The sequence below is a fragment of the Pelobates fuscus genome, chromosome 4 (genome assembly GCF_036172605.1).
Source record: "Pelobates fuscus isolate aPelFus1 chromosome 4, aPelFus1.pri, whole genome shotgun sequence".
NCBI lineage: Eukaryota > Metazoa > Chordata > Amphibia > Anura > Pelobatidae > Pelobates > Pelobates fuscus.
This window is the reverse complement of record NC_086320.1, coordinates 390,596,105-390,621,885: the sequence shown is the minus strand read 5'-3', so window position 1 is coordinate 390,621,885 and position 25,781 is coordinate 390,596,105. Positions and strand designations below refer to the sequence as shown.

Below are 25,781 nucleotides of genomic sequence, written 5' to 3'. Positions count from 1 at the left end.
CCAAGAGTGTAAGCCGATGTCTGCTTTTCTTGTTCAGCTGTTCCAGTGTACGTGTGGTTCCAGTCGAGAGAATGGTGTTTGCAGTAGCTGCCTGTGCATCTGGAAAGGGGATTATCGCCTAAACTGGGTTTTATCCTCTTGTAAGTGAAACGGTCCGTTACAATTGGTGGCAAGCGGCGGGATCGTTCCTACAACCAGAGGGACAGCTACAGACAACACCATTTCTGGATTACAAATTGAGGGCAATGCTAGTATCCGTACAGCGACCCTATCTACAAAGGAACTCAGAAAATGGAGGAGAAGTTGCAGGCTAGATTGTACGGTTCCATATTCCGGAAGTCTAGAGCAATGTCAGAAGAGGACACGTTGATGTACAGAGAGACTGTCAGAGCCGAATTGTGGGACGAAGCCCTAGAGGAAGTACAGTATTCACGAGGGGATCAACGCCGCAGCAGAAGGCAGCGAATTCTGGCTAGAATGGCAGAGCGGATGCCCCTCCTGAGAAAACAGACCACAGAAAAGTGGGTGACTAGACTCGAGATTCTAGTATACGCAGAACTGGTGCTCGACGACGCATACCAGGCGCTACAGTGGTACGCGGCTCAGTGTGTCCCCAGGATGGCAGAGTATGAGTTCCCAGAAGACGGAGATTACACTGGCCCCGGTCTATTTTGGAATAATAGTGGTGACGAGGACTTTGGGGAAGATACCGACTATCGTTTTTGGGACCTGTACGGCATCCGAGAGAACATGCTGGGTCTCTTTGGCGCTATTGACCTCGAGGCAGACCTACGATATTTAGTTACCCAGGAATGGAACCTGGAGGGGGATTACCGGCGACTCATCAATGAGGCCTGGGAAGAGACCACCGGTCCTCCCGCCCAACAGCAACCAGCAGTACCCGAGGTAGCAGAGTTCCTAGACTGGTCCTGTGAGCAACCCCAGGGAGATGAAGGTGTCGTCCTTCCTCCCCAGCGGCAGGGTGTAACCCAGGGAGCCGAAGGTGCAGTCCTTCCTCCCCAGCGGCAGGCTGTGTTACAGGGGGCAGAGGTTGTTGTTCCTGCCCCCCAGCAGCAAAGTGATGTGCCAAGAAGGCAGTGTGAAGTGAAGGGAGAGGAGAGCAGCGTCCTCCCTCCCCAGCGGCAATGTGTGCCCCAGGGAGCTGATGGTGTCGTCCATCCTCCCCAGCAGCCGTGTGTGTCCAAAGGAGCCGAAGGTGCAGTCCTTCCTCCCCAGCGGCAGGCTGAGTTACAGGGGGCAGAGGTTGTTGTTCCTGCCCCCCAGCAGCAAAGTGATGTGCCAAGAAGGCAGTGTGAAGTGAAGGGAGAGGAGAGCAGCGTCCTCCCTCCCCAGCGGCAATGTGTGCCCCAGGGAGCTGATGGTGTCGTCCATCCTCCCCAGCAGCCGTGTGTGTCCAAAGGAGCCGAAGGTGCAGTCCTTCCTCCCCAGCGGCAATGTGTGCCCCAGGGAGCTGATGGTGTCATCCATCCTCCCCAGCAGCCGTGTGTGTCCAAGGGAGCCGAAGGTGCAGTCCTTCCTCCCCAGCGGCAGGCTGAGTTACAGGGGGCAGAGGTTGTTGTTCCTGCCCCCCAGCAGCAAAGTGAGATGCCCAGACGGCAGTGTGAAGCGAAGGGAGAGGAGAGCAGCGTCCTCCCTCCCCAGCGGCAGTGTGTGCCCCAGGGAGCTGATGGTGTCGTCCATCCTCCCCAGCGGCAGTGTGTCCTGCAGGGAGCAGAGACAATCAGTCTCGCACCCCAGCAGCCGGACAAGAGAATGAAAGGGGAGACAGCTGGTCCCCCTTTCCACCAGCAGAGAGAGTGGCAGGGAGAGGAGCCTGCTAACCCCCCTCCCCAGTGGCAGTTTACCGTCCAGAGAGAGGAGCTTGTTACACCCTCTCTCCAGCGGCAGCCTACCTCACCAAGGGGAGACGTTAAGCCCCACAACTGTGCAGATGGGACCATAGTCTCTGCACTTACAGCACCAGGGATAGGGACGGTCGGTCCTGTTCCCCAGCCTCAGTGTGATGGATCCAAAGGGGAGACGGTCGGTCTCCCCCTCCGGCAGTCGAGCTGCGCACCTAAAGGGGAGACAGCCAGTCTCCAGCAACCAGACGCCCACCAGACTACTCCCGTGGTAGTGCTGGCAACAGGACAGAGTACCGCTGGTCTCTGCCCCCTCAGCAACCCACCAAGGCAGCCTACCCGTCTCCCACCCAGCAGGGGTGAAACACCAGAACTTGGACAAAATCCTTCCTCACCCAGATGTAGTAACCGGTTAGTGTGGGTGGGCTGCTCTGTTATTTCTGTTTTGTGGGTGGGTTGCTGGACTAACCAGGGCACTGACCGGCAGAAAGTCAGGTACCCTGTTAGTCTAATTGGCCAAGGGGAGAAATGTGGCGAAACCAGCTTCGCCACTGTGAACTGGAGAGGCCTGGCTGCTAGCCTCCTGCCCGCTGACTATGGCCCCTGGACATATTGCACTTTAGAAACTATATTTGGGCATGTAATAATTTGTATTGCTGCTGCTGGCCCTTTAAAAGCAGCGATGGACATATTGGAACTTTTGGGACTACTGTCCCTTTAAGACTGTGAAGCATATCCTATTGTACTGCCTGTATATTGTATATGTATTTTTGTATGCAGTTAACCTGGGTTATATATATATATGCAACCTTCATCTGATTGTTCGGTAGAATCACTCCATTCATTGTATTGAGGAAACTACCGAACAACCAGACCACCCAGGAATGAGTGTGCCTCCAATTACCGTTTGCAACAATGTTGCAAACGGGTAATTGGCAATCATGTAATGTGTTCTGTGTCCTCTGGGTGGCCGCCATTCAGGAAACAACCACGTGGCGGCGGCCATCTTAAACTACCGAACAGCGGTGTTTTGCCGTCGAGTGTCTGGAACTAAAATCGGACACTTGACTAGGCAAACACCGCTGAGACCTCCATACTTCCAGAAATTCGTATGGAAACTACCGAATGACCCCCCGTTCGGTAGAAAGAACCCCACAAACAAGGGAATTCATTCAAACCCTCTCCAGGCTCTATAACACAGGCAATTCGCCTGTTTTCATTCCCTTGTTTGTGACCGACCGCAGGGCCAAAATACATGGAACTGTTTTCGGATACTTTACCCATGCGGTCGGTCAAATCTTTGGAACTTCATATCTCCCGAACCATTCATCCGAATGACCTGATTCTTGGATATGTTGTCCCCCTGAATAAGGGCTATCAGGGGATACCTGTTTTGGAGGTGTAGCATAGGTATTTGGGGTACATCCAGGAATTGGGGAAAAAGGTGTACAGTATAATTGTGTTAAGTGTTAATCTAAGGGGAGGAAATGTGTGGGAGGTACATCCATGTGATTGGTTAATTTCATCCTCCCCCTGGGAGTGTCCTGTATGTACTTGTTGGTAATAAAAGCCAGACTGGGTGTCCCAGTCTTGAGTTCTGCTTAACCCTCAAAGCGATGTGTCGTCTCGGTCTTTGGGGGAATGGGATGGTATGCTGACTGCCAAGAGTGTAAGCCGATGTCTGCTTTTCTTGTTCAGCTGTTCCAGTGTACGTGTGGTTCCAGTCGAGAGAATGGTGTTTGCAGTCGCTGTCGGTGCATCTGGAAAGGGGATTATCGCCTAAACTGGGCTTTATCCTCTTGTAAGTGAAACGGTCCGTTACAATACTATTTTATTCATTTTACTCAGGACTTTGTTCCCTTTTTAAGCATTTTATGTAAGTACCCATTGGTTTTATCACATTATATTATCTGTGTGGCACGACCTATTATTATCTGTTTTTAATTTTGTACTCTCTTTTGATGGTCTGTGAGGGAACATCATACCCTTAGGTTGCGGCCCTTTTACCTTTTATTCTAGCTATCTACTGGTCACTAAGCGCTGAATCCAACAACTCTTCCTGTCCATAGGAAAGCATTGAGAATGCTTTCCTATGGACTGACTGAATGCACTTGCCGCGCATGCCCATTTAGCCGATGGCGTCGGAAGGAGGAGGAGAGTCCCCAGTGCCAAGGCAGCCCGGCGCTCGAGAAAGGTAAGTCTTTAACACCTTCCTCCCCCTTCAGCCCGGCGGGAGGGGAGCCATGAGGGTGGGGGGACTTATTAACACTATAGTGGACACGGAAGCACATCGTGAAGGGGGCGGAGCCTGTCAACAAGCCAGGACTTTTGAAAGAGCAGCAGCTGGAAACTCGCATGCTACCCGGACTGCACCAAAGGAACTCCACTGACCCCTTTACATAGGAGACATCTCCCAGTGTGGGAAAGCCTGGTTGTGGGTAAGGGGAACATACACCGTTTTACTCACCATCCCATCTAGTAAGCAGTGCTTGTGTTTTTACAAATCAATTTGTTTTTATAGTTTGTTTTTATATTTGATATTGTTACATATTGGTAATAAATTGTTTAATACCCAGCTGATCAAGTAATTGCATGTGATATTTAGCACTATTTAAGAAGTGCCAAGTAATCTATACCGATCTGTTCTATGATCTTATTATTTTTCTCTTGCATGCTGAGTATGAATTGGAATACCATCCAGTGAGAAATATAAGTATTTTTATTTTCCTCTTGAAAGCTCTGTTGCATGTGGGAGAGGGGCTTATTGTAGCTTGATATCGCTCCACTTCTTAATACTATACTTTGAATATTCTGTATGTGGTGAAGGGATTACTTTGAAGTGTGGTAGCTAGTATCTAATAAATATTTGGAAATTTATATAACCTATAAATAGCTCTGTTTTTGCCCTTATAGAGTCTTTATATACTAGGCGCTTCAGTATTGTGTATTTTATTTTGTATATTAACACTACAGTGCCAAGAAAACGAGTTTGTTTTCCTGGCACTATAGTGGTCCTTTAAGTTAGTACTTTGTCAGCCTTAATTATCTCCAGGTAGAGAGGAGGGGATTATATGTTTATACTGGGAGTGATTAAGTATTTCTTTGCTTATGATTGGCTGTATGATTTATGTTCCTGTGGGAGGTCCCCTTGCATGGTGACTTGCATAAAAGCCAGTGTGGCATCATTAACCCCTTCAGGACGGAGTCAATAGTGCACGTTCTGATCAAAACAAAACGTAAACAAAAACTGGAATTTGCGCTATATGTCTGTTCACCCGTAGTTCCCCTCTTTCAAATTATATGCACCCACACTTATTATATATCATTTTGTTCAGGAGAAACAGGGCTTTAATCTATCATTAACTATTCATATATGGAACATAATTTATTATGAATAAAAGTAAAAAAAATGTGAGAAAATAAGATTTTTTTTGTTTAATTTGCATTTCCGTCTGACATTTTAACTGTGAATGTCATAATACTGTTAGGTTTTACTGCAAAAAAAATGCACATATTTGTAATCAGCGATGTCTCACGAGTACAACAGTACCCCCCATTAACAGGTTTTATGTTGTTTTGGAAAGTTACAGGGTCAAATATAGAACATTACATTTTCAAATTGAAATTTGCCAGATTAGTAATGTTACCTTTGAGACGGTGTGGTAGCCCAGGAATGAGAATTACCCCCATAATGGCATACCATTTGAAAAAGTAGACAAGCCAAGGTATTGAAAGTGGGGTATGTTTAGTCTTTTTTAGTAGCCACTTAGTCACAAACACTGGCCAAAGTTAGCGTTCATATTTGTTTTTGTGTGAAAAAAGCAAAAAACGAATATTTGGCCAGTGTTTGTGACTAAGTGGCTACTAAGAAAGACTGGACATACCCCACTTGCAATACCTCGGGTTGTCTACTTTTGCAAATGGTATGCCATCATGGGGGTAATTCTCATTCCTGGGCTACCATACGCTCTCAAAGGCAACATAACCAATCTGGCAAATTTCAATGTGAAAAAAATGAAATGCAAGCCTTATATGTGACTCTCTAACTTTCCAAAACACCATAAAACCTGTACATGGGGGGTACTGTTATTCTCGGGAGACTTTACTAAACACAAATATTAGTGTTTTAAAACAGTAAAACATATTACAACAATAATATAGACCATAAAAGTGCAGTTCGCTTGTAAAAAATGCAAAAAACTTCACTTTTACTTAAAATATCATCGTTGTAATACAATTTACCAGTTTGAAACACGAATATTTGAGTTCAGCGAAGTCTCCCGAGTAAAACAGTACCCCCTATGTACAGGTTTTATGGTGTCTTGGAGAGTTACAGGGTCAAATATAGTGCTTGCGAATTAAATTCTCTGCACTTTCTCCCTGTGTTGTCAGGCATGTCAATCAAATTTTAATTAATCAAATCACATAATTACGTTAAAAGATTATTTAAATATACATGTAGAATTTTAATATATATGCATTTATAGGTATTTAAATTCTACGTGTATACTAATGTAATCTTTTATGTAATTATATGTATTTATCTATATATATATATTTGCGGTTATTTGTATTTTATATATATATATAGATATATATAGAATGCCATTCTAAGTGTATTTTGTTACCGATATATATATATTAATAACAAAATACAGTTAGAATGAAATTACATATGCATATATAATTTATATTAAATTTTGTTTCAATATTTTATTTATTTATTTCATTATTTTATTTATTTATTATTTTAATTATACGTATTTATATATAATATATATATGTACATCTATTATATATATAATATATATACATATTATATATATGTAACGTCATTCTAAGTGTATTTTAATATTAATATATATACTTATATTAATATTAAAATACACTTTGTATGACGTTACATATATATAATATGTATATATATTATATATATAATATATATACATATTATATATATATAAAAATATATTTAATTTATTTTTACACTTGTCTTTTATTTATTTTTTATACTTCCCACCAGCAGGGGGACTGTCTGATATTTCAAACAGTCCCCCTGCTGGCAGATCCACAGCCAGCTATAGGGGGCCATGTGATCGCTCTTTGAGAGCAATCACATGGCCCCCGGGGGCCTGATTTGCCGTGGGAGGGCTGCCTGGGCTGTGAGGCAGTCCTCCCGAAGCGGATCGCGGCGGAGGTAAGTACATCTTACCTCCTGGGGCTGCAAGCCGTTACGGCGTGCTATGCCGTCATAACGGCTTTAAAGCCCACTTAACCCGTGACGGCATAGCACGCCGTAACGGCGTTAAGGGGTTAAACTTCAGTTCTGTTACCCCCTTCATCTAGACTTCAGCTGATGTTTGGGTATCTGTCTGCTTTACTGGGAGAATCTACTTGGGAAGCTGTTATTTAGTATGGGAATTCGCTTACTTTATTTAACCGAACGGTGAGTTATAATCACTCCTACTCTGGCCATTTGGGAGGAAACTACCGAATGGGAGTAGGATATACAAGGTTACCTTACATCCACATTAAATGTCAGTTCATTTTTTAAAATCTATTTATATCACAATTGAGAGCACTATTGTTGACTTTTCTATTACTCTCTGGAGCCTTGGATGACCAGACGGTGCTGACAGACGCACTTTCTTCATATATTCCATAAGCGGAGATTATACCGCTGTACCCCCTTCACACCAGAGCTGGCCATAGCTCTTTTAAATGTGAGTTTTCTACCTCTTGCTATTTTATTGCACTTTGGATTTTAGACTTATTGCACTATTGGTTGCCTCTGTTTCTCTTTTTTCACATAACGAAAAAAAATCCTGAGACATTCTGACGCATCTATTTCCACTGAAGAGTCTACTTTTTATCAAGTATCCCTGACGGTCTACTGCTGCTCTAGTGAGACTTTCTATTTTGGGACTATTTTATTTGAATTGGCGCAGCCCTTCTCCACCTTTCTGTATTGCTTTTTTGATCTATTGAAAGATTTGAGGGGTTCCCTTCGTTTGGGTTGCTACCTATTTACACATTGTCTATTAATTAGCGCTGATTTCATGTTGTATTTTGTGTATCTATCTTTTATCCCTTCGGTTTATTAGCTGCTTTTTAACTACAAAAAAAAAGTACATAAGAGATAAACATGACTATGCAAAAAAACATGTAAGAACATATCACCTAAACAAGAAATACATCTCTGACAGCTTTCTTTCCAACGAGTATTCCTCTGAACATCCTAATTATGGCAAAGCTCACACATCACCTTAAACCCAAACCCCAACACATGCAACAACACCAACACTACATTGCACATAAACCCTTTCACCGCTCCCCATACAAACTACGCACTCACAGAACCTATGACAATCACCACCAAGCTCCTGAATACAATTACCATCAACCTCAACACGACTTACCACCAAACAGATACCGTAAACCATCATATAAACCGACACAGTCACGTAACTACTATAATGTACCAGGCCAAAGCAACAGATACAATTCACCTAAACCTTAAAGACCTCACTACACCAATAACCACCACCAATACTCTAACTATCTCAAATCACCCACAATTCCCAACATTCCTAACAAATTGCAACTTTTATCACTAGACTCTGAGACAGACAATGAAGATCATTTTTTTTAGAAAACCGCACCCACCCAAACTCATTAGCTCAAACACCTTAACCACTACGATCAAGAAAAAGGACTTTAAGTCCAGAGGAAAACACAGTGGCAGATGAGCACAAAAGAGAGAGACTAGAAAGACAATAAATACTCCCAAAGAAGCTAGCTGTGGCATTTTAATTTATCCAATTAAATCCTATCCGCTACCGAGATATCCGTTCTTAATAAAGGCATTTGCTCCAACCAACTCATTTAAACCTTTTGAAGAATTTCTAGATATCAATACGTTTGTTCGTAAAGCCACTTTAAAGAATCGGTTATTTACCTCCCCCCATTTTACCAGCCAATCATCAAGCTAGTAACACCGGTCTGAAAGAAAAGTCAAAATGTTATCCTGCTCATTGTTCTTCTGCACCCAAATTATTTTTGAGAAACTTGTACTAAAAGACTTTGGAAAAAATCAACAGTAACAAATATGATTCACATAATCTGACTTTTAACGCACTGAAACAGTTCCAAGACGACAAAGACACAGTTATTAAACCTGCTGACGGTCATTTTATCAAGCAATATGTATATAGAAGAAGCTCACAGACTGTTAGAAGATAATGAAGTATATGAGAAACTTCCCTCTGACCCTACTTCTTACATACAAAGGCCTAGATTCTGGCATTCTAAACAAACAAGAATTTCATTATTTAAATACTAAATACACCAAAATTCCAGTCATATACTTCCTGCCTAAAATACATAAAAATGTAAATAATCCTCCAGGCCGACCCATTGTAACTGAGATCAGCTCTCTTCTATGTAATTTAGCAGCGTATATTTACCCTCTGTGGAACTTGTGCAATCCTATCTTAGAGATCCTATGTCATTACTACGGTTTTTAAATATATATATTTTATCCTAGCCACATGTGACGTACAATCCTTATATACCATAATCCCTCATCACATAGGGTGCCAGGCAGTTAAAGATATTTTAATCAAAGAAAACAGAATCCCTATCACTCAAATTGATTTTATATTAGAAGGTATTAATATTATCTTAAATAACAACTATTTCTGGTTTCTTGATTCATTTATCTTCAAAAAAAGGGACAACCATGGGGACCAGGTTCGCCCCAGCTATGCCAACCTATTTATGGTTTGGGAATTCACGGCCATATGGAGCAGGCAGGCCTAGCAGGCAAACCTGGTTACCTATTTTAGATATATTGATTTTTTATTTGGGAGGGCACAGAAGATCTCTTAAACTCCATTATTCACCACCTTAATCAAAATAACAGGGGTATTATCTTATCCTGTGAATTTAGTAAAGAATCTATCAACTTTTTAGATCTTAATATTTTTTATTAAAGAGGATAGAATCCAAACGAAAACCTTTATAAAAAAAAGTTTGTGTCAATACAGCTATTGAACAATCTAGTTGTCACTATAAGCCCTTGCTAGAAAGTGCTCCACAAAGGCAATTCCTACGCCTCCGTAGGAACTGCTCTCACTTAGAAGATTTTAATATACAAGCCAACTTTTTAAAAGATACATTTATTGAAAAAAATTATTCACCAACTTATCTCAACACCACTATAGATACTATTAGGAAGAAAGAAAGAATAGACCTTTTGACGTATATAAAAACAGGTCAACTAATAATGCTATGCCCCTTCCGGTCATTTTCAATTTTAATAGCAAAAGTGGTTACATAAAGAAAGTAATTAAAAAACATTGGTATTTACTAAAAGAAGATGAAATGCTTAAAAACATTATACCGGATAAACCTAATATTGTCTTTAGAAGTGCCCCTAATTTTAAGTCAATTTTAACCACTAATTTTACTAAAGAGATCAAACCAAATACTACCTCTGTTATTTCCAATTCCAGTGGATTTTATAAATGTAAGCGATGTGTTGTTTGTAAAAACACTGACCCCTCTGTTCCACCTAAAACTACTCTAAATCAAATAGAACCAACAAAACGTATAAAACTAAGGGTTTTATCAGCTGCGATACAATAAATGTAATCTACCTAGTGGAGTGTCTGTGTGGCCTCCAGTATGTAGGTATGGCCACAAGAAATCTCAACATTAGACTGAGTGAACATTGTAGAAACATTAAAAAGGGCTATTTAAATCACTCAGTCTCTAGACATTTGTGTATGCACAATAATGACACAAATCAAGAAATATGTGATTCCCTGGAGAGGTGGGAATATTAAAAACATTCTTGGCAAGGCTGAAATGGAATGGGTATTTAATTTAAAAACATTAACTCCTTCTGGTCTGAACGTAGATTTTGACTTGTTTAATTCTATTTAATTATGTGTACTATGTTAATGCAGATATCCTCCCCTATATAACATTTACACACCCATGCATATCTATGTATTTGTTCAATGTTTATCATGTTTGATGACGTATTCTAGATATATATATCTATGTATTTGGTCAATGTTTATCATGTTTGATGAGGTATTCTAGATATATATATCTATGTATTTGGTCAATGTTTATCATGTTTGATGAGGTATTCTAGATATATCTCTATGTATTTGGTCAATGTTTATCATGTTTGATGAGGTATTCTAGATATATATCTATGTATTTGGTCAATGTTTATCATGTTTGATGACGTATTCTAGATATATATCTATGTATTTGGTCAATGTTTATCATGTTTGATGAGGTATTCTAGATATATATCTATGTATTTGGTCAATGTTTATCATGTTTGATGAGGTATTCTAGATATATATATCTATGTATTTGGTCAATGTTTATCATGTTTGATGACGTATTCTAGATATATCTCTATGTATTTGGTCAATGTTTATCATGTTTGATGAGGTATTCTAGATATATATCTATGTATTTGGTCAATGTTTATCATGTTTGATGAGGTATTCTAGATATATCTCTATGTATTTGGTCAATGTTTATCATGTTTGATGAGGTATTCTAGATATATATCTATGTATTTGGTCAATGTTTATCATGTTTGATGACGTATTCTAGATATATATCTATGTATTTGGTCAATGTTTATCATGTTTGATGAGGTATTCTAGATATATCTCTATGTATTTGGTCAATGTTTATCATGTTTGATGAGGTATTCTAGATATATCTCTATGTATTTGGTCTATTATTACTATTCCCTCCCCTCTTTACTGCCACATTTGCCGTGTATAGATAGATTATTTTGTTCTTATTGCTTTAATCAAGTGCCGCCAACCACAAGATGGCGTCTGGCACTTGCCAACCCTACTCACCCGCCTACGCATGTTCTGTACGTGGCTGGCTGTTGCTTTTGCCATACGTGCTGGCCGCACATGTACACCCTCTCTCTCCCCTTCTGTTGTTTGGCGAGTTCCGCCAGCCGCAATATGGCTGCCGGCACTCGTCAAACCTTCCCTCTCAGCCGATCGCACATCTCTGACATGCAATCGGCTAACACCTCTGGGCGTTTAATTACACACATGCTCCTTGTTGAACCCGGTCCCCTTTCGTCACGCTGATGAGCGGATGAACTACCTTTCCCATACTCCCCTGATGCCTACTACTTCTGCATCACGTGACACTTTTCAATTTATAATTTCTACTCAACAGACCATCGTTTTTAAATATACTTGTATTCTTAGCATCTTTCATACATATATTTTCTATTTTTATGTATCCTGTTGTGACAGAGTGTTGGGGATGGTGGTCAAGGGTGTATATCTGGCACCCAGACTTTTGCGCAGCCACTATCCTGACATGTGGGTAAGCACATGCAGCCCCAGGGAAAGTGAACCCCTTAAGACCGCAGCCAAATGTACAAGTTGTGATCCAAAAAAAAATGTCAACAAACCACAGAATTTTACTATATATCTGTTCAACAATAATTTACCTCTTTCATATTAAATGCACCCACACTTATTATATATCATGTTATTCAGGGGAAACAGGGCTTTCATTTAACATCAAATATTTAGGTATGGAACATAATTTAATTAGAGAAAATAAGATTTTTAAAAAAATTTCTTAGTTCTACGTGATATTTTAACTTTAAATGTCATAATACTGTTTGCTTTTACTGCAATAAAATACACATATTTGTATTCAGCGATGGCTCGCGTGTAAAACAGTACCCCCTATGTACAGGCTTTATGGTGTTTTGGAAAGTTACAGGGTTAAATATAGCATGTTACACTTTTCAGTTTTTTCACATTGAAATTCGCCAGATTGGTTACGTTGCCTTTGAGACCGTATGGTAGCCCAGGAATGAGAATTACCCCCATGATGGCATACCATTTGCAATAGTAGACAACCCAAGGTATTGCAAAAGGGGTATGTCCAGTCTTTTTTAGTAGCAACTTGGTCACAAACACTAGCCAAAGTTAACATTAATATTTGTTTGTGTGTGGAAAAATGCAAAAAACTAATTTGAACGCCAATTTTGGCCAGTGTTTGTGACTAAGTGGCTACTAAGAAAGACTGAACATACCCCATTTGCAATACCTTGGCTTGTCTACTTTTGCAAATGGTATGCCATCATGGGGGTAATTCTTATTCCTGGGCTACCATACACTCTCAAAAGCAACATAACCAATCTGGCAAATTTCAATGTGGAAAAACTGAAACGCAAGCCTTATATTTGACTCTCTAACTTTTGAAAACACCATAAAACCTGCACATGGGGGGTACTGTTATACTCAGGATACTTTGCTGAACACAAATATTAGTGTTTAAAAACAGTAAAAAGAATTATAGCAATAATATCGTCAGTGTAAGTGCCGTTTATGTGTGAAAAATGCAAAAAACTTCACTTTCACTAACGATATCATCGTTGTAATACATTTTACGGTTTCGAAACACGTCTCCAGAGTAAAACAGTACCCCCCATGTACAGGTTTTATGGTGTCTTGGGAAGTTATAGGGTTAAATATAGTGCTAGCAAATTAAATTCCCTGTGCTTTTCGCCTGGGTTGTCAGGCAGGTCCCGCAAATTGTAATTAATAAAAGGACCTAATTATGTTAAATTATTATATAAATATATATGTAAAATTATGTTATATATACGTGTGTGTATATATATATATATATATATATATATAATTTTTTAAAATTATTTTTATTTATATATAGGTATCCAAATAGTGATATATACGTATATACTTATGTATATAGATATATATATATATTATTTCGTTCTACGTGTATTTTGATATCAATATATATATTATTATCAAAATACAGTTAGAACGAAATTACACATATATTTTTTAATTATTTATTATTATAATTTTTTTTACTTTTTAATGTATTTACATATTTTTTCATTATATATATATATATATTTATCATTTTATGTATATTTAATCAATATCCTTCTACGTGTATTTTGATATTACCAGTGATTTATATAATTATATATATATATATATATATATATATTAATATTAAAATACACTTAGTGTATGTGTAAATGTGTGTGTGTGTATAATAATAATAATAATAATAATAATAATAATATATATGATCTAAGTATATTTTACTTGTAACTGTAATTTATTTATTTTTTTAACTAATATTTTATTTTTATTACAGGACAGGGGGCAGAGACAGTGTCAGCCAGTGATTTCACATCACTGGCTGACACACAGGATCAGTGATCACAGTGACTGGCTGTCACTGTGATCACCTCCTGCAGATCACGGTAATTGGCCACAGGGGGAGTGCCTGGGTAACTGCAGGGGGGATCCTGCCTGTAGTTACATGTCAGCCAATAGGCTGACACATAGTAACTCTTATCGCAGTGACAGGCTGTCACTGCGATCAGATCGCAGGGAGAGGCTGTCTCTGCATTCAGATTGTAGGGACAGCCTCTCACTGCGATCAGGCTGAGCAGATCGAGGTCACTGACCTCAGGGGGACTGCCTGGGGGGCCAGACATGTCCCCCGACCGCGATCTGCTGCAGGAGAATGCGGCCGGCTCCATGTGTCAGCCGATTTTAAAATCGGCTGACACATGGTAAATACCGATCACAGTGATAGCCTGTCACTGCAATTGGAAGCTGCAGACCGCGGTCCCCACCCCACCCGACTGCGATCTGCAGCGGCCATGTGCCGCCGGCCACGTGGGAGGCAAGACTGCCCAGTGCGTTCTATGCCGCCTTGCGGTGTTTAGAGCTGCCCAAATAGGGACGGCATAGAACGCCCTGCAGTCTTAAGGGGTTAAGTTTAAATGTAGTTTTTTTCCTCTGTTGTTATTTGGGTCCCTGGGGTGGAGTATTCGGAAGAGCAAGGTGGGCCGATTCTCCACCCACTGTCAGAGTGGCTGTGCATGAGTCCAGCCCAGGTTTTCTAAGGAGTTCTGGCTCACTACCTAACGAGGTCACTAGCCTCACCTGTAGGGGCTGTGAGCAGCTATATAACTGCAGTTAAAGCAGGGTGGGGTGAGGGAAGTGTTTTGAGGACAAAGAAGGTTTGCTGCTTATTGTATCCTGTTGTATCCTGTTGTATCCTGTTACTTCTTACCAACAGAAAATAAACAGGCCAGAGGCCTTTGAAACTAGACTTTGCCTTGGCCTGGCTTCCTTACCCTAGAGGGCTGTGCAGTTGCCAAAGGATCCTGGACAAACACACAGGGAAGCAAGTTTGTGTATAATTTCATGTGTTCACTATAAACTAGTTCCTGATTGGCCAATCGTAATTTGGGTAGAAGCCCTATAAAGGGTTAAATGTGAAAGGGTTTATAAAACACCCCTTCCTGTCTCATTAGAGACGTTTACACTCTGTCTGATACCAGCAAAGTTTATTGTATGTGTAGAAGCCCTATAAAGGGTTATGGTTATGGTTATTTTAATTTGTGTATGTACAATAAAATTATATTGGTTACTTTGCTGTGCCAATCCTCTTGTGATTGTATTTTCTATGCACTTTTATTACCTTTTCTCTCCTCCTGGCATTTTACTGTTCCAGTACTCAAAGATATCCGAGGTGGGGATCATACCACCAACGCTTTACCAATAGAGCAGTGTTTCTGCTCTATGCTTGTGAGTATTATTTTATCAATTTTTTTTATCTATTTTTATCACAATTGAGAGCACTATTGTTGACTTTTCTATTACTCTCTGGAGCCTTGGATGACCAGACGGTGCTGACAGACGCACTTTCTTCATATATTCCATAAGCGGGGATTATACCGCTGTATGCCCTTCACACCAGAGCTGGCCATAGCTCTTTTAAATGTGAGTTTTCTACCTCTTGCTATTTTATTGCACTTTGGATTTTAGACTTATTGCACTATTGGTTGCCTCTGTTTCACTTCTTTCATATAACGAAAAAAAAAAACTGATACATTTTTACACATTTATATCCACAAGAGTCTACTTTTTATCAAGTATCCCTGACTGTCTACTGCTGCTCTAGTGAGACTTTCTATTTTGGGACTATTTTATTTGAATTGGCGCAGCCCTTCTCCACCTTTCTGCTTTGTTGTATTGCCCATTTATGTTTATGTTACACCAGTCCTGATCTTTGAAAAAACGTATATAAAAACGTATATAAATATTCTTGCTTTCATCGAATTTACTGTTACTTTTCAACTCTGTGCTCACAGAATCTCACCTGGAATTCTCTTCAGGAACATTCCCATGTGGAATTATGACTGACCCCGGCCCAACATTCCTGGTAGAGACGGTCTCCTCAGGCACGGAGAACTATATACAAAATACAAAACAAAATACATACACACAAACACTACATAAATAGACAGAATACATAAAAAAAACACACTCTACATAGATAGACAGAACAAATACACACACACAAACACATTACATAGGTAGAAAGAATACATCCATACATACACATTACTGGCAGAATACATGCAAACACACACACACTACATAGTCATAAGGAGTACATGCACATACTACATACCGTATTTATTCGAGTATAACGCGCATTTTTTTAAACCGATTTTTAATTTAAAATTAAGGGTGCGCGTTATACTCGAATAAATATACCTTCCAGGACCGCCGGGCTCATTACAAGCCCGGCGGTCCTGGGGGGTGGGCAGCAAGCATTTACTCACCTCCGTGCAGCTCCTCCAGCTTCCCAGTGTACATCTCGCGAGACCCGCGGCCAGCTCTGACGCTCTGACGTCGTCAGACAGATTACATACCCACAGACAGATTACATACCCACAAATTATACAAATTACACATACTGCATTACACAGACAGATTACATACACAGACATAAAACACACAGATTATATGCATTGCATTACAGACAGATTACATACCTACACATTATGTGTGTGTGTTAGTGTTACAGTGTGTGTGTTAGTGTTAGAGTGTGTGTGTTAGTGTTGGAGTGTGTGTGTTGGTGTTAGTGTGTGTGTTAGTGTGTGTGTGTTTGAGTGTGTGTTAGTGCTAGAGTGTGTGTGTTAGAGTGTGTCTGTTACTGAGTGTGTTAGTTTGTGTGTCTGTTACTGAGTGTGTTAGTTTGTGTGCGTCTGTTAGTGAGTGTGTGTATGTGTCTGTCTGTCAGTGAGTGTGTATGTATGTCTGTCACTGAGTGTGTGTTTGTCAGTAAATGTGTGTGTCTGTTAGCTAGTGTGTATGTGTCTATTCGTGAGAGCTTGTGTGTGTGTCTTAAGCACTTACCCTTCTCCAGCGCTGGACTCCCGTGGCGCTGGGGATCTCCCCGCCCCGATCCGCCTCTCAGCTCCGAATGCGCATGCGTGGCAAGAGCCGCGCGCGCATTCAAACAAATTCATTACTCAATGCTTTCCTATGGACGCATTGAGGCTGGATTAACCCTCCGTGAAACATAGCAGTTTCTCTGAAACCGCTATGTTTTCGGCTGCAGGGTTAAAACTAGAGGGACCTGGCACCCAGACCACTTCATTGAGCTGATGTGATCTGGGTGTCTGTAGTGGTCATTTAAGTGTATGTGTATCTGCATGCACTGGCGTACATACCGCGGTCGCAGGGGTCGCAGCCCTGCGACCCCTGCATCCAGGTACCCGCCGCCATGTGTTGCGGCCCCAGCCCGCGCAGAGTAAGCGCGGCGGGGGAGGGGGGGGAAGGATTTCGCACCGGGGCCCAATGGGTTGTGTGTACGCAACTGCACAGACATAAAACAGACAGATTACATGCACTGCATTAGAGACAGATTACATACACAGTCACTTCCTTGACCGGGCCCCTTGTGATGAGGTCACACGCTGGGAGGAAGTGACTGCACGTCACTCCTACCAGCTAACACACCGAGCCCGCGTGGGAGGAAGCAGAGGGAGTCAGAGTGGGAACTCTGACTCCCATCAACCTGAGTCACCACTGGACCCCAAGGAAAGACACCCTCCTGCACCTAAAAGGTAGGAAACAGGAGGGTAACTTAAACATTGTGTGTGTGTGTGTGTGTGTTTGTATGTGTGTCTGTCTGTCTGTGTCTTTGTGTGTGTGTCTGTATGTATGTGTCTGTGTGTCTGTATGCATGTGTGCCTGTCTGTATGTATGTGTCTTTGTATGTGTGTGTGCCTGTCTGTGTGTCAGTCTGTATGTATGTGTTTGTGTCTGTCTGTATGCATGTGTGCCTGTCTGTATGTATGTGTCTTTGTATGTATGTGTGCCTGTCTGTATGTGTGTCTTGTGTGTGTGTGTATGTATCTGTCTGTATGGATGTGTGTGTGTGTGTGTGTGTGTCTGTCGGGGGTAGAGAGTGGGGGGGAAAGAGACGGGGGAGGCCCATGAATCAGTTTTACACCGCATTACACAGACAGCTTACATACAAAGACATTACAGACAGATTACATACCCACACATTAAAAAGACATATGTCACAAACAGATGACTTACACAGATGCTACATAGAAAGAACATAGACGTATTGCACATTACATGCACTCAGTGGCGTACATACCGCGGTCGCAGCTGCGGACCCCTGCGACCGGGTACCCGCCACCATCTTTTGAGGCCCCGGCCACCGTCCAAGTGGTCCATCAGGTGGCCTATGCTGTTAGGGTCATCCGATGGAGATGGATTGTCAGGGGGCCCGGTCAGTGCTGGGCGCTTTAACAGCGTGACCGGGCCCCCTGTGATGAGATCACACGCTGGGAGGAAGTGACTGCACGTCACTCCTCCCAGCTAACACACAGAGCCTGCGCGAGAGGAAGCAGAGGAGGGAGTCAGAGTGGAAACTCTGACTCCCATCAACCTGAGCCACCACTGGACCCCAGGGAAAGTCACCCTCCTCCACCTAAAAGGTAGGAAATAGGAGAGTGACTTAAACCATGTGTGTGTGTGTTTGTGTGTATGTATGTGTCTGTCTGTCTGCATGTGTGTATGTGTGCCTGTCTGTTTGTATGTGTGTATGTATGTATGTGTCTTTGTATGTATGTGTGTCGTGTGTGTCTGTATGTATGTGTGCCTGTCTGTTTGTATGTATGTGTCTTTGTATGTGTGTATGCCTGTCTGTGTCTGTATGTATGTATGTGTGCCTGTCTGTTTGTATGTATGTGTCTTTGTATGTGTGTGTGCCTGTCTGTATGTATGTGTGCCTGTCTGTTTGAATGTATGTATTTGTCTTTGTATGTAATTGTGTCTTGTGTGTGTGTCTGTATCTGTATGTATCTGTCTGTCTGTTTGTGTGTGTGTGTGTGTGTCTGTCGGGGGGAGGGAGTAGGGGGGAACAGGAGGGGGCCCACAGATCAGTTTCGCATCGGGGTCCCATGGATTGTGTGTACGCCACTGCATGCACTCACAATAACTGGGAATGTAGTAACACACTGCACAAATAGATTACATATACACACATCGCATGTATGGGATTCACATGTCACAAGTATTTAACCTGTGTGTCAGGTGAGTCTATTCCCTCTTCAGGTGTTTTATCATCTTCTGAGTCTTCCTCCTCCTCCTCCTCCTCTCTTTCCTGGATAGTTCCCGGGGTATCTCCAGGTACAGATGCCCTCCTTTTCTTCCTCCTCCTCTTCTTGTGCTTGCGGCTTTCACGTCCTGCACTTTCCCCAGGTAAGTGTGAGGATAGTGGGTGGTGGATGTGATGAGATGAGTGCCGGTGATCTGTGGTGATTCCCAAAAAGAACTATTAGCTGTCAAGGCCCACCAGACATGATCTGGATGTAATCAGAAACATCATGATGAGTCACTCATCACTACCGATCTCAGTACGACGCCTCTACGCGATACATAGAATGTTACCTTGTGACTACCCCATCATGGAACATCACTCTGTTACTCTCTGACCTCAGTGACAAACCTCTACACTTTATAGAATGTCACCTTGTGACTACACTTTCTCATAGAATTACACCTTATTACTCTCTGACCTCAGTGACAAACCTCTACACGTTATAGAATGTCACCTCATGACTACACTATCTCATTGAATGTCACCTCGTTACTCTCTGACCTCAGTGACAAACCTCTACACGTTATAGAATGTCACCTCATGACTACACTATCTCATTGAATGTCACCTCGTTACTCTCTGACCTCAGTGACAAACCTCTACACGTTATAGAATGTCACCTCATGACTACACTATCTCATTGAATGTCACCTCGTTACTCTCTGACCTCAGTGACAAACCTCTACACGTTATAGAATGTCACCTCATGACTACACTATCTCATTGAATGTCACCTCGTTACTCTCTGACCTCAGTGACAAACCTCTACACATTATAGAATGTCACCTCATGACTACACTATCTCATTGAATGTCACCTCGTTACTCTCTGACCTCAGTGACAAACCTCTACACGTTATAGAATGTCACTTCATGACTACACTATCTCATTGAATGTCACCTAATTACTTTCTGATCTCAATGACAAAACTCTACACACTTCATAGAAGGTCCCCTTGTTACTCTCTGATCTCATTGTCAAACATATACACACTTTATAGAAAGTCACCCCGTGACTATCCAAGTTCAATGCCAAACTTACACAATACCCTCATTGAGGGTACTCTGTTACTTACACTGGAAATCCTCTTCACTGTAACTCTTTCCCAGCTCAGTTGGACTCCGTGGATGAACATCGTTAAGAATCTCTTCAAATCTTTCCACCCCCAGAGCCTTGATAACATCTCCGTCATCCTCATAATGCAGGAAGGAAGCGGGGGCTTCACTTGGTGGCTGGAATAAAGTGAGAATGTTAGCGTACACTACAAGTCTGAGTATATATGATATATACTTCGTGCAGAGTAACTAAATGCATAAGGAAAGACTGACTTAATACGGAGTTAGGGGAGAGAGGGAGAATGAAGAAGTAGAGATTAATGGAAAATGGAAGTGAGGAGAGTTTAAACAGAGAATAAGGGAGGGTGAGGGAATGTTAGTGGTGAGAAAGGGGGTGAGGAGAGGTTAATAGAAACAGAGAAACATAGAATGTGATGGCAGATAAGAGCCATTCGGCCAATCTAGTCTGCCCAGTTTTCTAAATACTTTCATTAGTCCCTAGCCTTATCCTATAGTTAGGAGTAAGGGGGGTAAGGAGAGGTAATGAATAGTAAGGTGGTGAGGAAAGGTGAATAGAGACTAAGAGAGGATGAGGAGAGGTAATGATTAGTGAGCGGATGAAGAGAGGTAATGATTAGTAAGGGTGTGAGGGGAAGTTAATGAAGAGCAAGGGAGGGGTGAGGAAAGGATAGTGGTGAGAAAGGGGTGAGGAGAGGTATTGATTAGTAAGGGGGTGAGGAGAGGTATTGATTAGTAAGGGGTGATCAGAGGTTACTGGTGAGTAAGGGAGGGTGATTAGAGGTAATGATTAGAAAGGGATTGAGGAGAGGTTACTGGTGAGTAGGGGAGGGTGAGTAGAGGTAATGATTAGAGTTGAGAGAACCCGAACTGTAAAGTTCGGGTTCGTACTGAACATTGCGGTTTTTGGACCCCGGACCCGAACACGGACATATCACTGTATGTTCGAGTTGGAGTTTGGTGTTCGTCGATTTAATGGCGCGTTATGAAAGGCTGCAGGGCAGCCAATCAACAAGCGTTTGACTCGTGTGCCCTTAGAAGCCATCAAAGCCATGCCTACTGATGGCATGGCTGTGATTGGCCAGTGCAGCATGTGACCCAGCCTCTATATATAAGCTGGAGTCGCGCAGCGCCGCATGCATATGCGGTCTTATTAATGTAGGGAGAGGATGCTGCCGCTGTGAGGGACAGCTTAGGAAATAATTCTGCAAACTAGTACATTAGTGGGGTGCACTTCATATCTGACAGTCAAATAGAACCATCAAATACCAATATAACAATATTGTAATTCGGGGGAAATACCCTCACAAGTCAAACTGAGAGGTCAGTTTATAGGGAAAACTGTTGCCTGGATACAATTCTAAAACAATTTCCATATGTCCTTTGCAAACTTTAGATGCTGGAAAAACACAGATGCCAACTGCTGTGGCTTTCTGCAGTGCACAGACCGGCAAGGAGGGCAGGGTTGAGGAGTGGGTGGAAGATGATGTGGAGGATGATGAGGTCCTAGACCCCACATGGAATGAAGGTCATGCAAGTGACGTGTGCAGTTTGGAGGAAGAGGCGCTGATCGCATAGAGGCACCAGCACAGCATAAGAGGGAGCAGGGTGCAAAAGCGGAGCGGACGTCCCCTAGCGCTCATCGGCATGTGTTATCTTTAGAATTCCCACAGCTATCCAAGTAACAGATGGAGCGATAAAAGGAAACATAACATATTTAACGAGCCATTCGCAGTTTCGCAGTCCGGTGACCGGGACCCAGACACTGTCTGGGCGGCGGTCGGGCGACCGGGACCCAGTATGCCTGATGTTGAAGTTAGGGGTCACAGTGTGGAATGGATTAGCAGAGTCTGGTGCAGGGTAACCGCACGCCCCCTGGTGTTGGGCACCAGCGTTTGTGTGGCCACATACCAGGACCCTGATGCAGCTTCAGTAAAAAGAGTACTGGATACCAGAAGCCTTCACCAGACTGATCTGCAACTTGGAACAGGATGTGACATTCACTGTAGCGGCTGTGCGCGCTTTCAGCGTTCTCACCCTGCTGCTGCTCGCCTGTCTGCGCTGCAGCGTAACTTTGGCCTTCCCGCTCACCACCACCTTGCACATGCTGGAGAAACTGTGCGAGCAGCAGCAGGCGACAGTGGAGTTTTCAGCTGCAGCACGCACAGGTCGGTCGCTCTGCACCAGACTTGCCCTCCAATTTATCAGAGTTAAAGGATTTCAAGTGGACTCATTACAATTACAGGGCCTCTAAAGAGTTCTGTATTGTTATTTGTCGTCACTACCTTCCCGCTTCAGGAGTGGGTCATTTGCGCGCCTGCTGCCTTCCTTGCATGTGGTAGCCGTTTCTCAGGCTCCCTCTCCGGAATCGAACCCTGATTCCCCGTTACCCATGGTCACCATGGTAGGCGCAGAAAGTGGCATCGAAAGTTGATATGGATGACATACGAATGACATACGAATGCGTCGTTGGGGAGCCCATTGAAAAAGTGCTCTAGCATGACGAGCTGGGTGATCTCCTCCGGGAGAGTTGAGCCAGTTCTGGGTGGCCCTTATAACAATGGTTGACAGGGAGCTAAGATGGAGGTGGCTCTCTCTATACTGACTGCCAGGTGTAAAGGGCGGAGCTTATAACAATGATTGACAGGGAGCTAAGATGGAGGTGGCTCTCTCTATACTGACTGCCAGGTGTAATGGGCGGAGCTTATAACAATGATTGACAGGGAGCTAAGATGGAGGTGGCTCTCTCTATACTGTCTGCCAGGTGTAAAGGGCGGAGCTTATAACAATGATTGACAGGGAGCTAAGATGGAGGTGGCTCTCTCTATACTGACTGCCAGGTGTAAAGGGCAGAGCTTATAACAATGATTGACAGGGAGCTAAGATGGAGGTGGCTCTCTCTATACTGACTGCCAGGTGTAATGGGCGGAGCTTATAACAATGATTGACAGGGAGCTAAGATGGAGGTGGCTCTCTCTATACTGTCTGCCAGGTGTAAAGGGCGGAGCTTATAACAATGATTGACAGGGAGCTAAGATGGAGGTGGCTCTCTCTATACTGACTGCCAGGTGTAAAGGGCGGAGCTTATAACAATGATTGACAGGGAGCTAAGATGGAGGTGGCTCTCTCTATACTGACTGCCAGGTGTAAAGGGCGGAGGTTATAACAATGATGGACAGGGAGCTAAGATGGAGGTGGCTCTCTCTATACTGACTGCCAGGTTTAATGGGCGGAGCTTATAACAATGATTGACAGGGAGCTAAGATGGAGGTGGCTCTCTCTATACTGTCTGCCAGGTGTAAAGGGCGGAGCTTATAACAATGATTGACAGGGAGCTAAGATGGAGGGGGCTCTCTCTATACTGACTGCCGGGTGTAAAGGGCGGAGCTTATAACAATGATTGACAGGGAGCTAAGATGGAGGAGGCTCTCTCTATACTGACTGCCAGGTGTAAAGGGCGGAGCTTATAACAATGATTGACAGGGAGCTAAGATGGAGGTGGCTCTCTCTATACTGACTGCCAGGTGTAAAGGGCGGAACTTATAACAATGATTGACAGGGAGCTAAGATGGAGGTGGCTCTCTCTATACTGTCTGCCAGGTGTAAAGGGCGGAGCTTATAACAATGATTGACAGGGAGCTAAGATGGAGGTGGCTCTCTCTATACTGACTGCCAGGTGTAATGGGCGGAGCTTATAACAATGATTGACAGGGAGCTAAGATGGAGGTGGCTCTCTCTATACTGTCTGCCAGGTGTAAAGGGCGGAGCTTATAACAATGATTGACAGGGAGCTAAGATGGAGGGGGCTCTCTCTATACTGACTGCCAGGTGTAAAGGGCGGAGCTTATAACAATGATTGACAGGGAGCTAAGATGGAGGTGGCTCTCTCTATACTGACTGCAAGGTGTAAAGGGTGGAGCTTATAACAATGATTGACAGGGAGCTAAGATGGAGGTGGCTCTCTCTATACTGACTGCCAGGTGTAAAGGGCGGCACTTATAACAATGATTGACAGGGAGCTAAGATGGAGGTGGCTCTCTCTATACTGACTGCCAGGTGTAAAGGGCGGAGCTTATAACAATGATTGACAGGGAGCTAAGATGGAGGTGGCTCTCTCTATACTGACTGCCAGGTGTAAAGGGCGGAGCTTATAACAATGATTGACAGGGAATAAGATGGAGGTGGCTCTCTCTATACTGACTGCCAGGTGTAAAGGGCAGAGCTTATAACAATGATTGACAGGGAGCTAAGATGGAGGCGGCTCTCTCTATACTGACTGCCAGGTGTAATGGGCAGAGCTTATAACAATGACTGACAGGGAGCTAAGATGGAGGCGGCTCTCTCTATACTGACTGCCAGGTGTAATGGGCGGAGCTTATAACAATGATTGACAGGGAGCTAAGATGGAGGTGGCTCTCTCTATACTGACTGCAAGGTGTAAAGGGTGGAGCTTATAACAATGATTGACAGGGAGCTAAGATGGAGGTGGCTCTCTCTATACTGACTGCCAGGTGTAAAGGGCGGCACTTATAACAATGATTGACAGGGAGCTAAGATGGAGGTGGCTCTCTCTATACTGACTGCCAGGTGTAAAGGGCGGAGCTTATAACAATGATTGACAGGGAGCTAAGATGGAGGTGGCTCTCTCTATACTGACTGCCAGGTGTAAAGGGCGGAGCTTATAACAATGATTGACAGGGAATAAGATGGAGGTGGCTCTCTCTATACTGACTGCCAGGTGTAAAGGGCAGAGCTTATAACAATGACTGACAGGGAGCTAAGATGGAGGCGGCTCTCTCTATACTGACTGCCAGGTGTAAAGGGCGGAGCTTATAACAATGATTGACAGGGAGCTAAGATGGAGGTGGCGCTCTCTATGCTGACTGCCAGGTGTAAAGAGCGGAGCTTATAACAATGACTGACAGGGAGCTAAGATGGAGGTGGCTCTCTCTATACTGACTGCCAGGTGTAAAGGGCGGAGCTTATAACAATGATTGACAGGGAGCTAAGATGGAGGTGGCTCTCTCTATACTGACTGCCAGGTGTAAAGGGTGGAGCTTATAACAATGATTGACAGGGAGCTAAGATGGAGGTTGCTCTCTCTATACTGACTGCCAGGTGTAAAGGGCGGAGCTTATAACAATGACTGACAGGGAGCTAAGATGGAGGAGGCTCTCTCTATACTGACTGCCAGGTGTAAAGGGCGGAGCTTATAACAATGATTGACAGGGAGCTAAGATGGAGGTGGCTCTCTCTATACTGACTGCCAGGTGTAAAGGGCGGAGCTTATAAC

The 25,781-nt window shown here is 43.0% G+C and overlaps 1 protein-coding gene across 6 annotated transcripts in view; it reads right to left on the bottom strand.

The window, feature by feature from the left end:
• The window catches only part of SLC4A2 (solute carrier family 4 member 2), a 245,456-nt gene that overhangs the window by 74,887 nt on the left and 144,788 nt on the right, over nucleotides 1–25,781 (bottom strand). For all 6 annotated transcript variants that reach the window (XM_063452939.1, XM_063452938.1, XM_063452942.1 and 3 more), the window contains 3 exons: nucleotides 20,491–20,647; nucleotides 19,338–19,567; nucleotides 16,104–16,195 (listed from right to left, as the gene is read on the bottom strand). In XM_063452939.1, coding sequence (XP_063309009.1) covers nucleotides 16,104–16,195; nucleotides 19,338–19,567; nucleotides 20,491–20,647 — 479 coding nt within the window. The remainder of the gene's footprint in view (nucleotides 1–16,103; nucleotides 16,196–19,337; nucleotides 19,568–20,490; nucleotides 20,648–25,781) is intronic.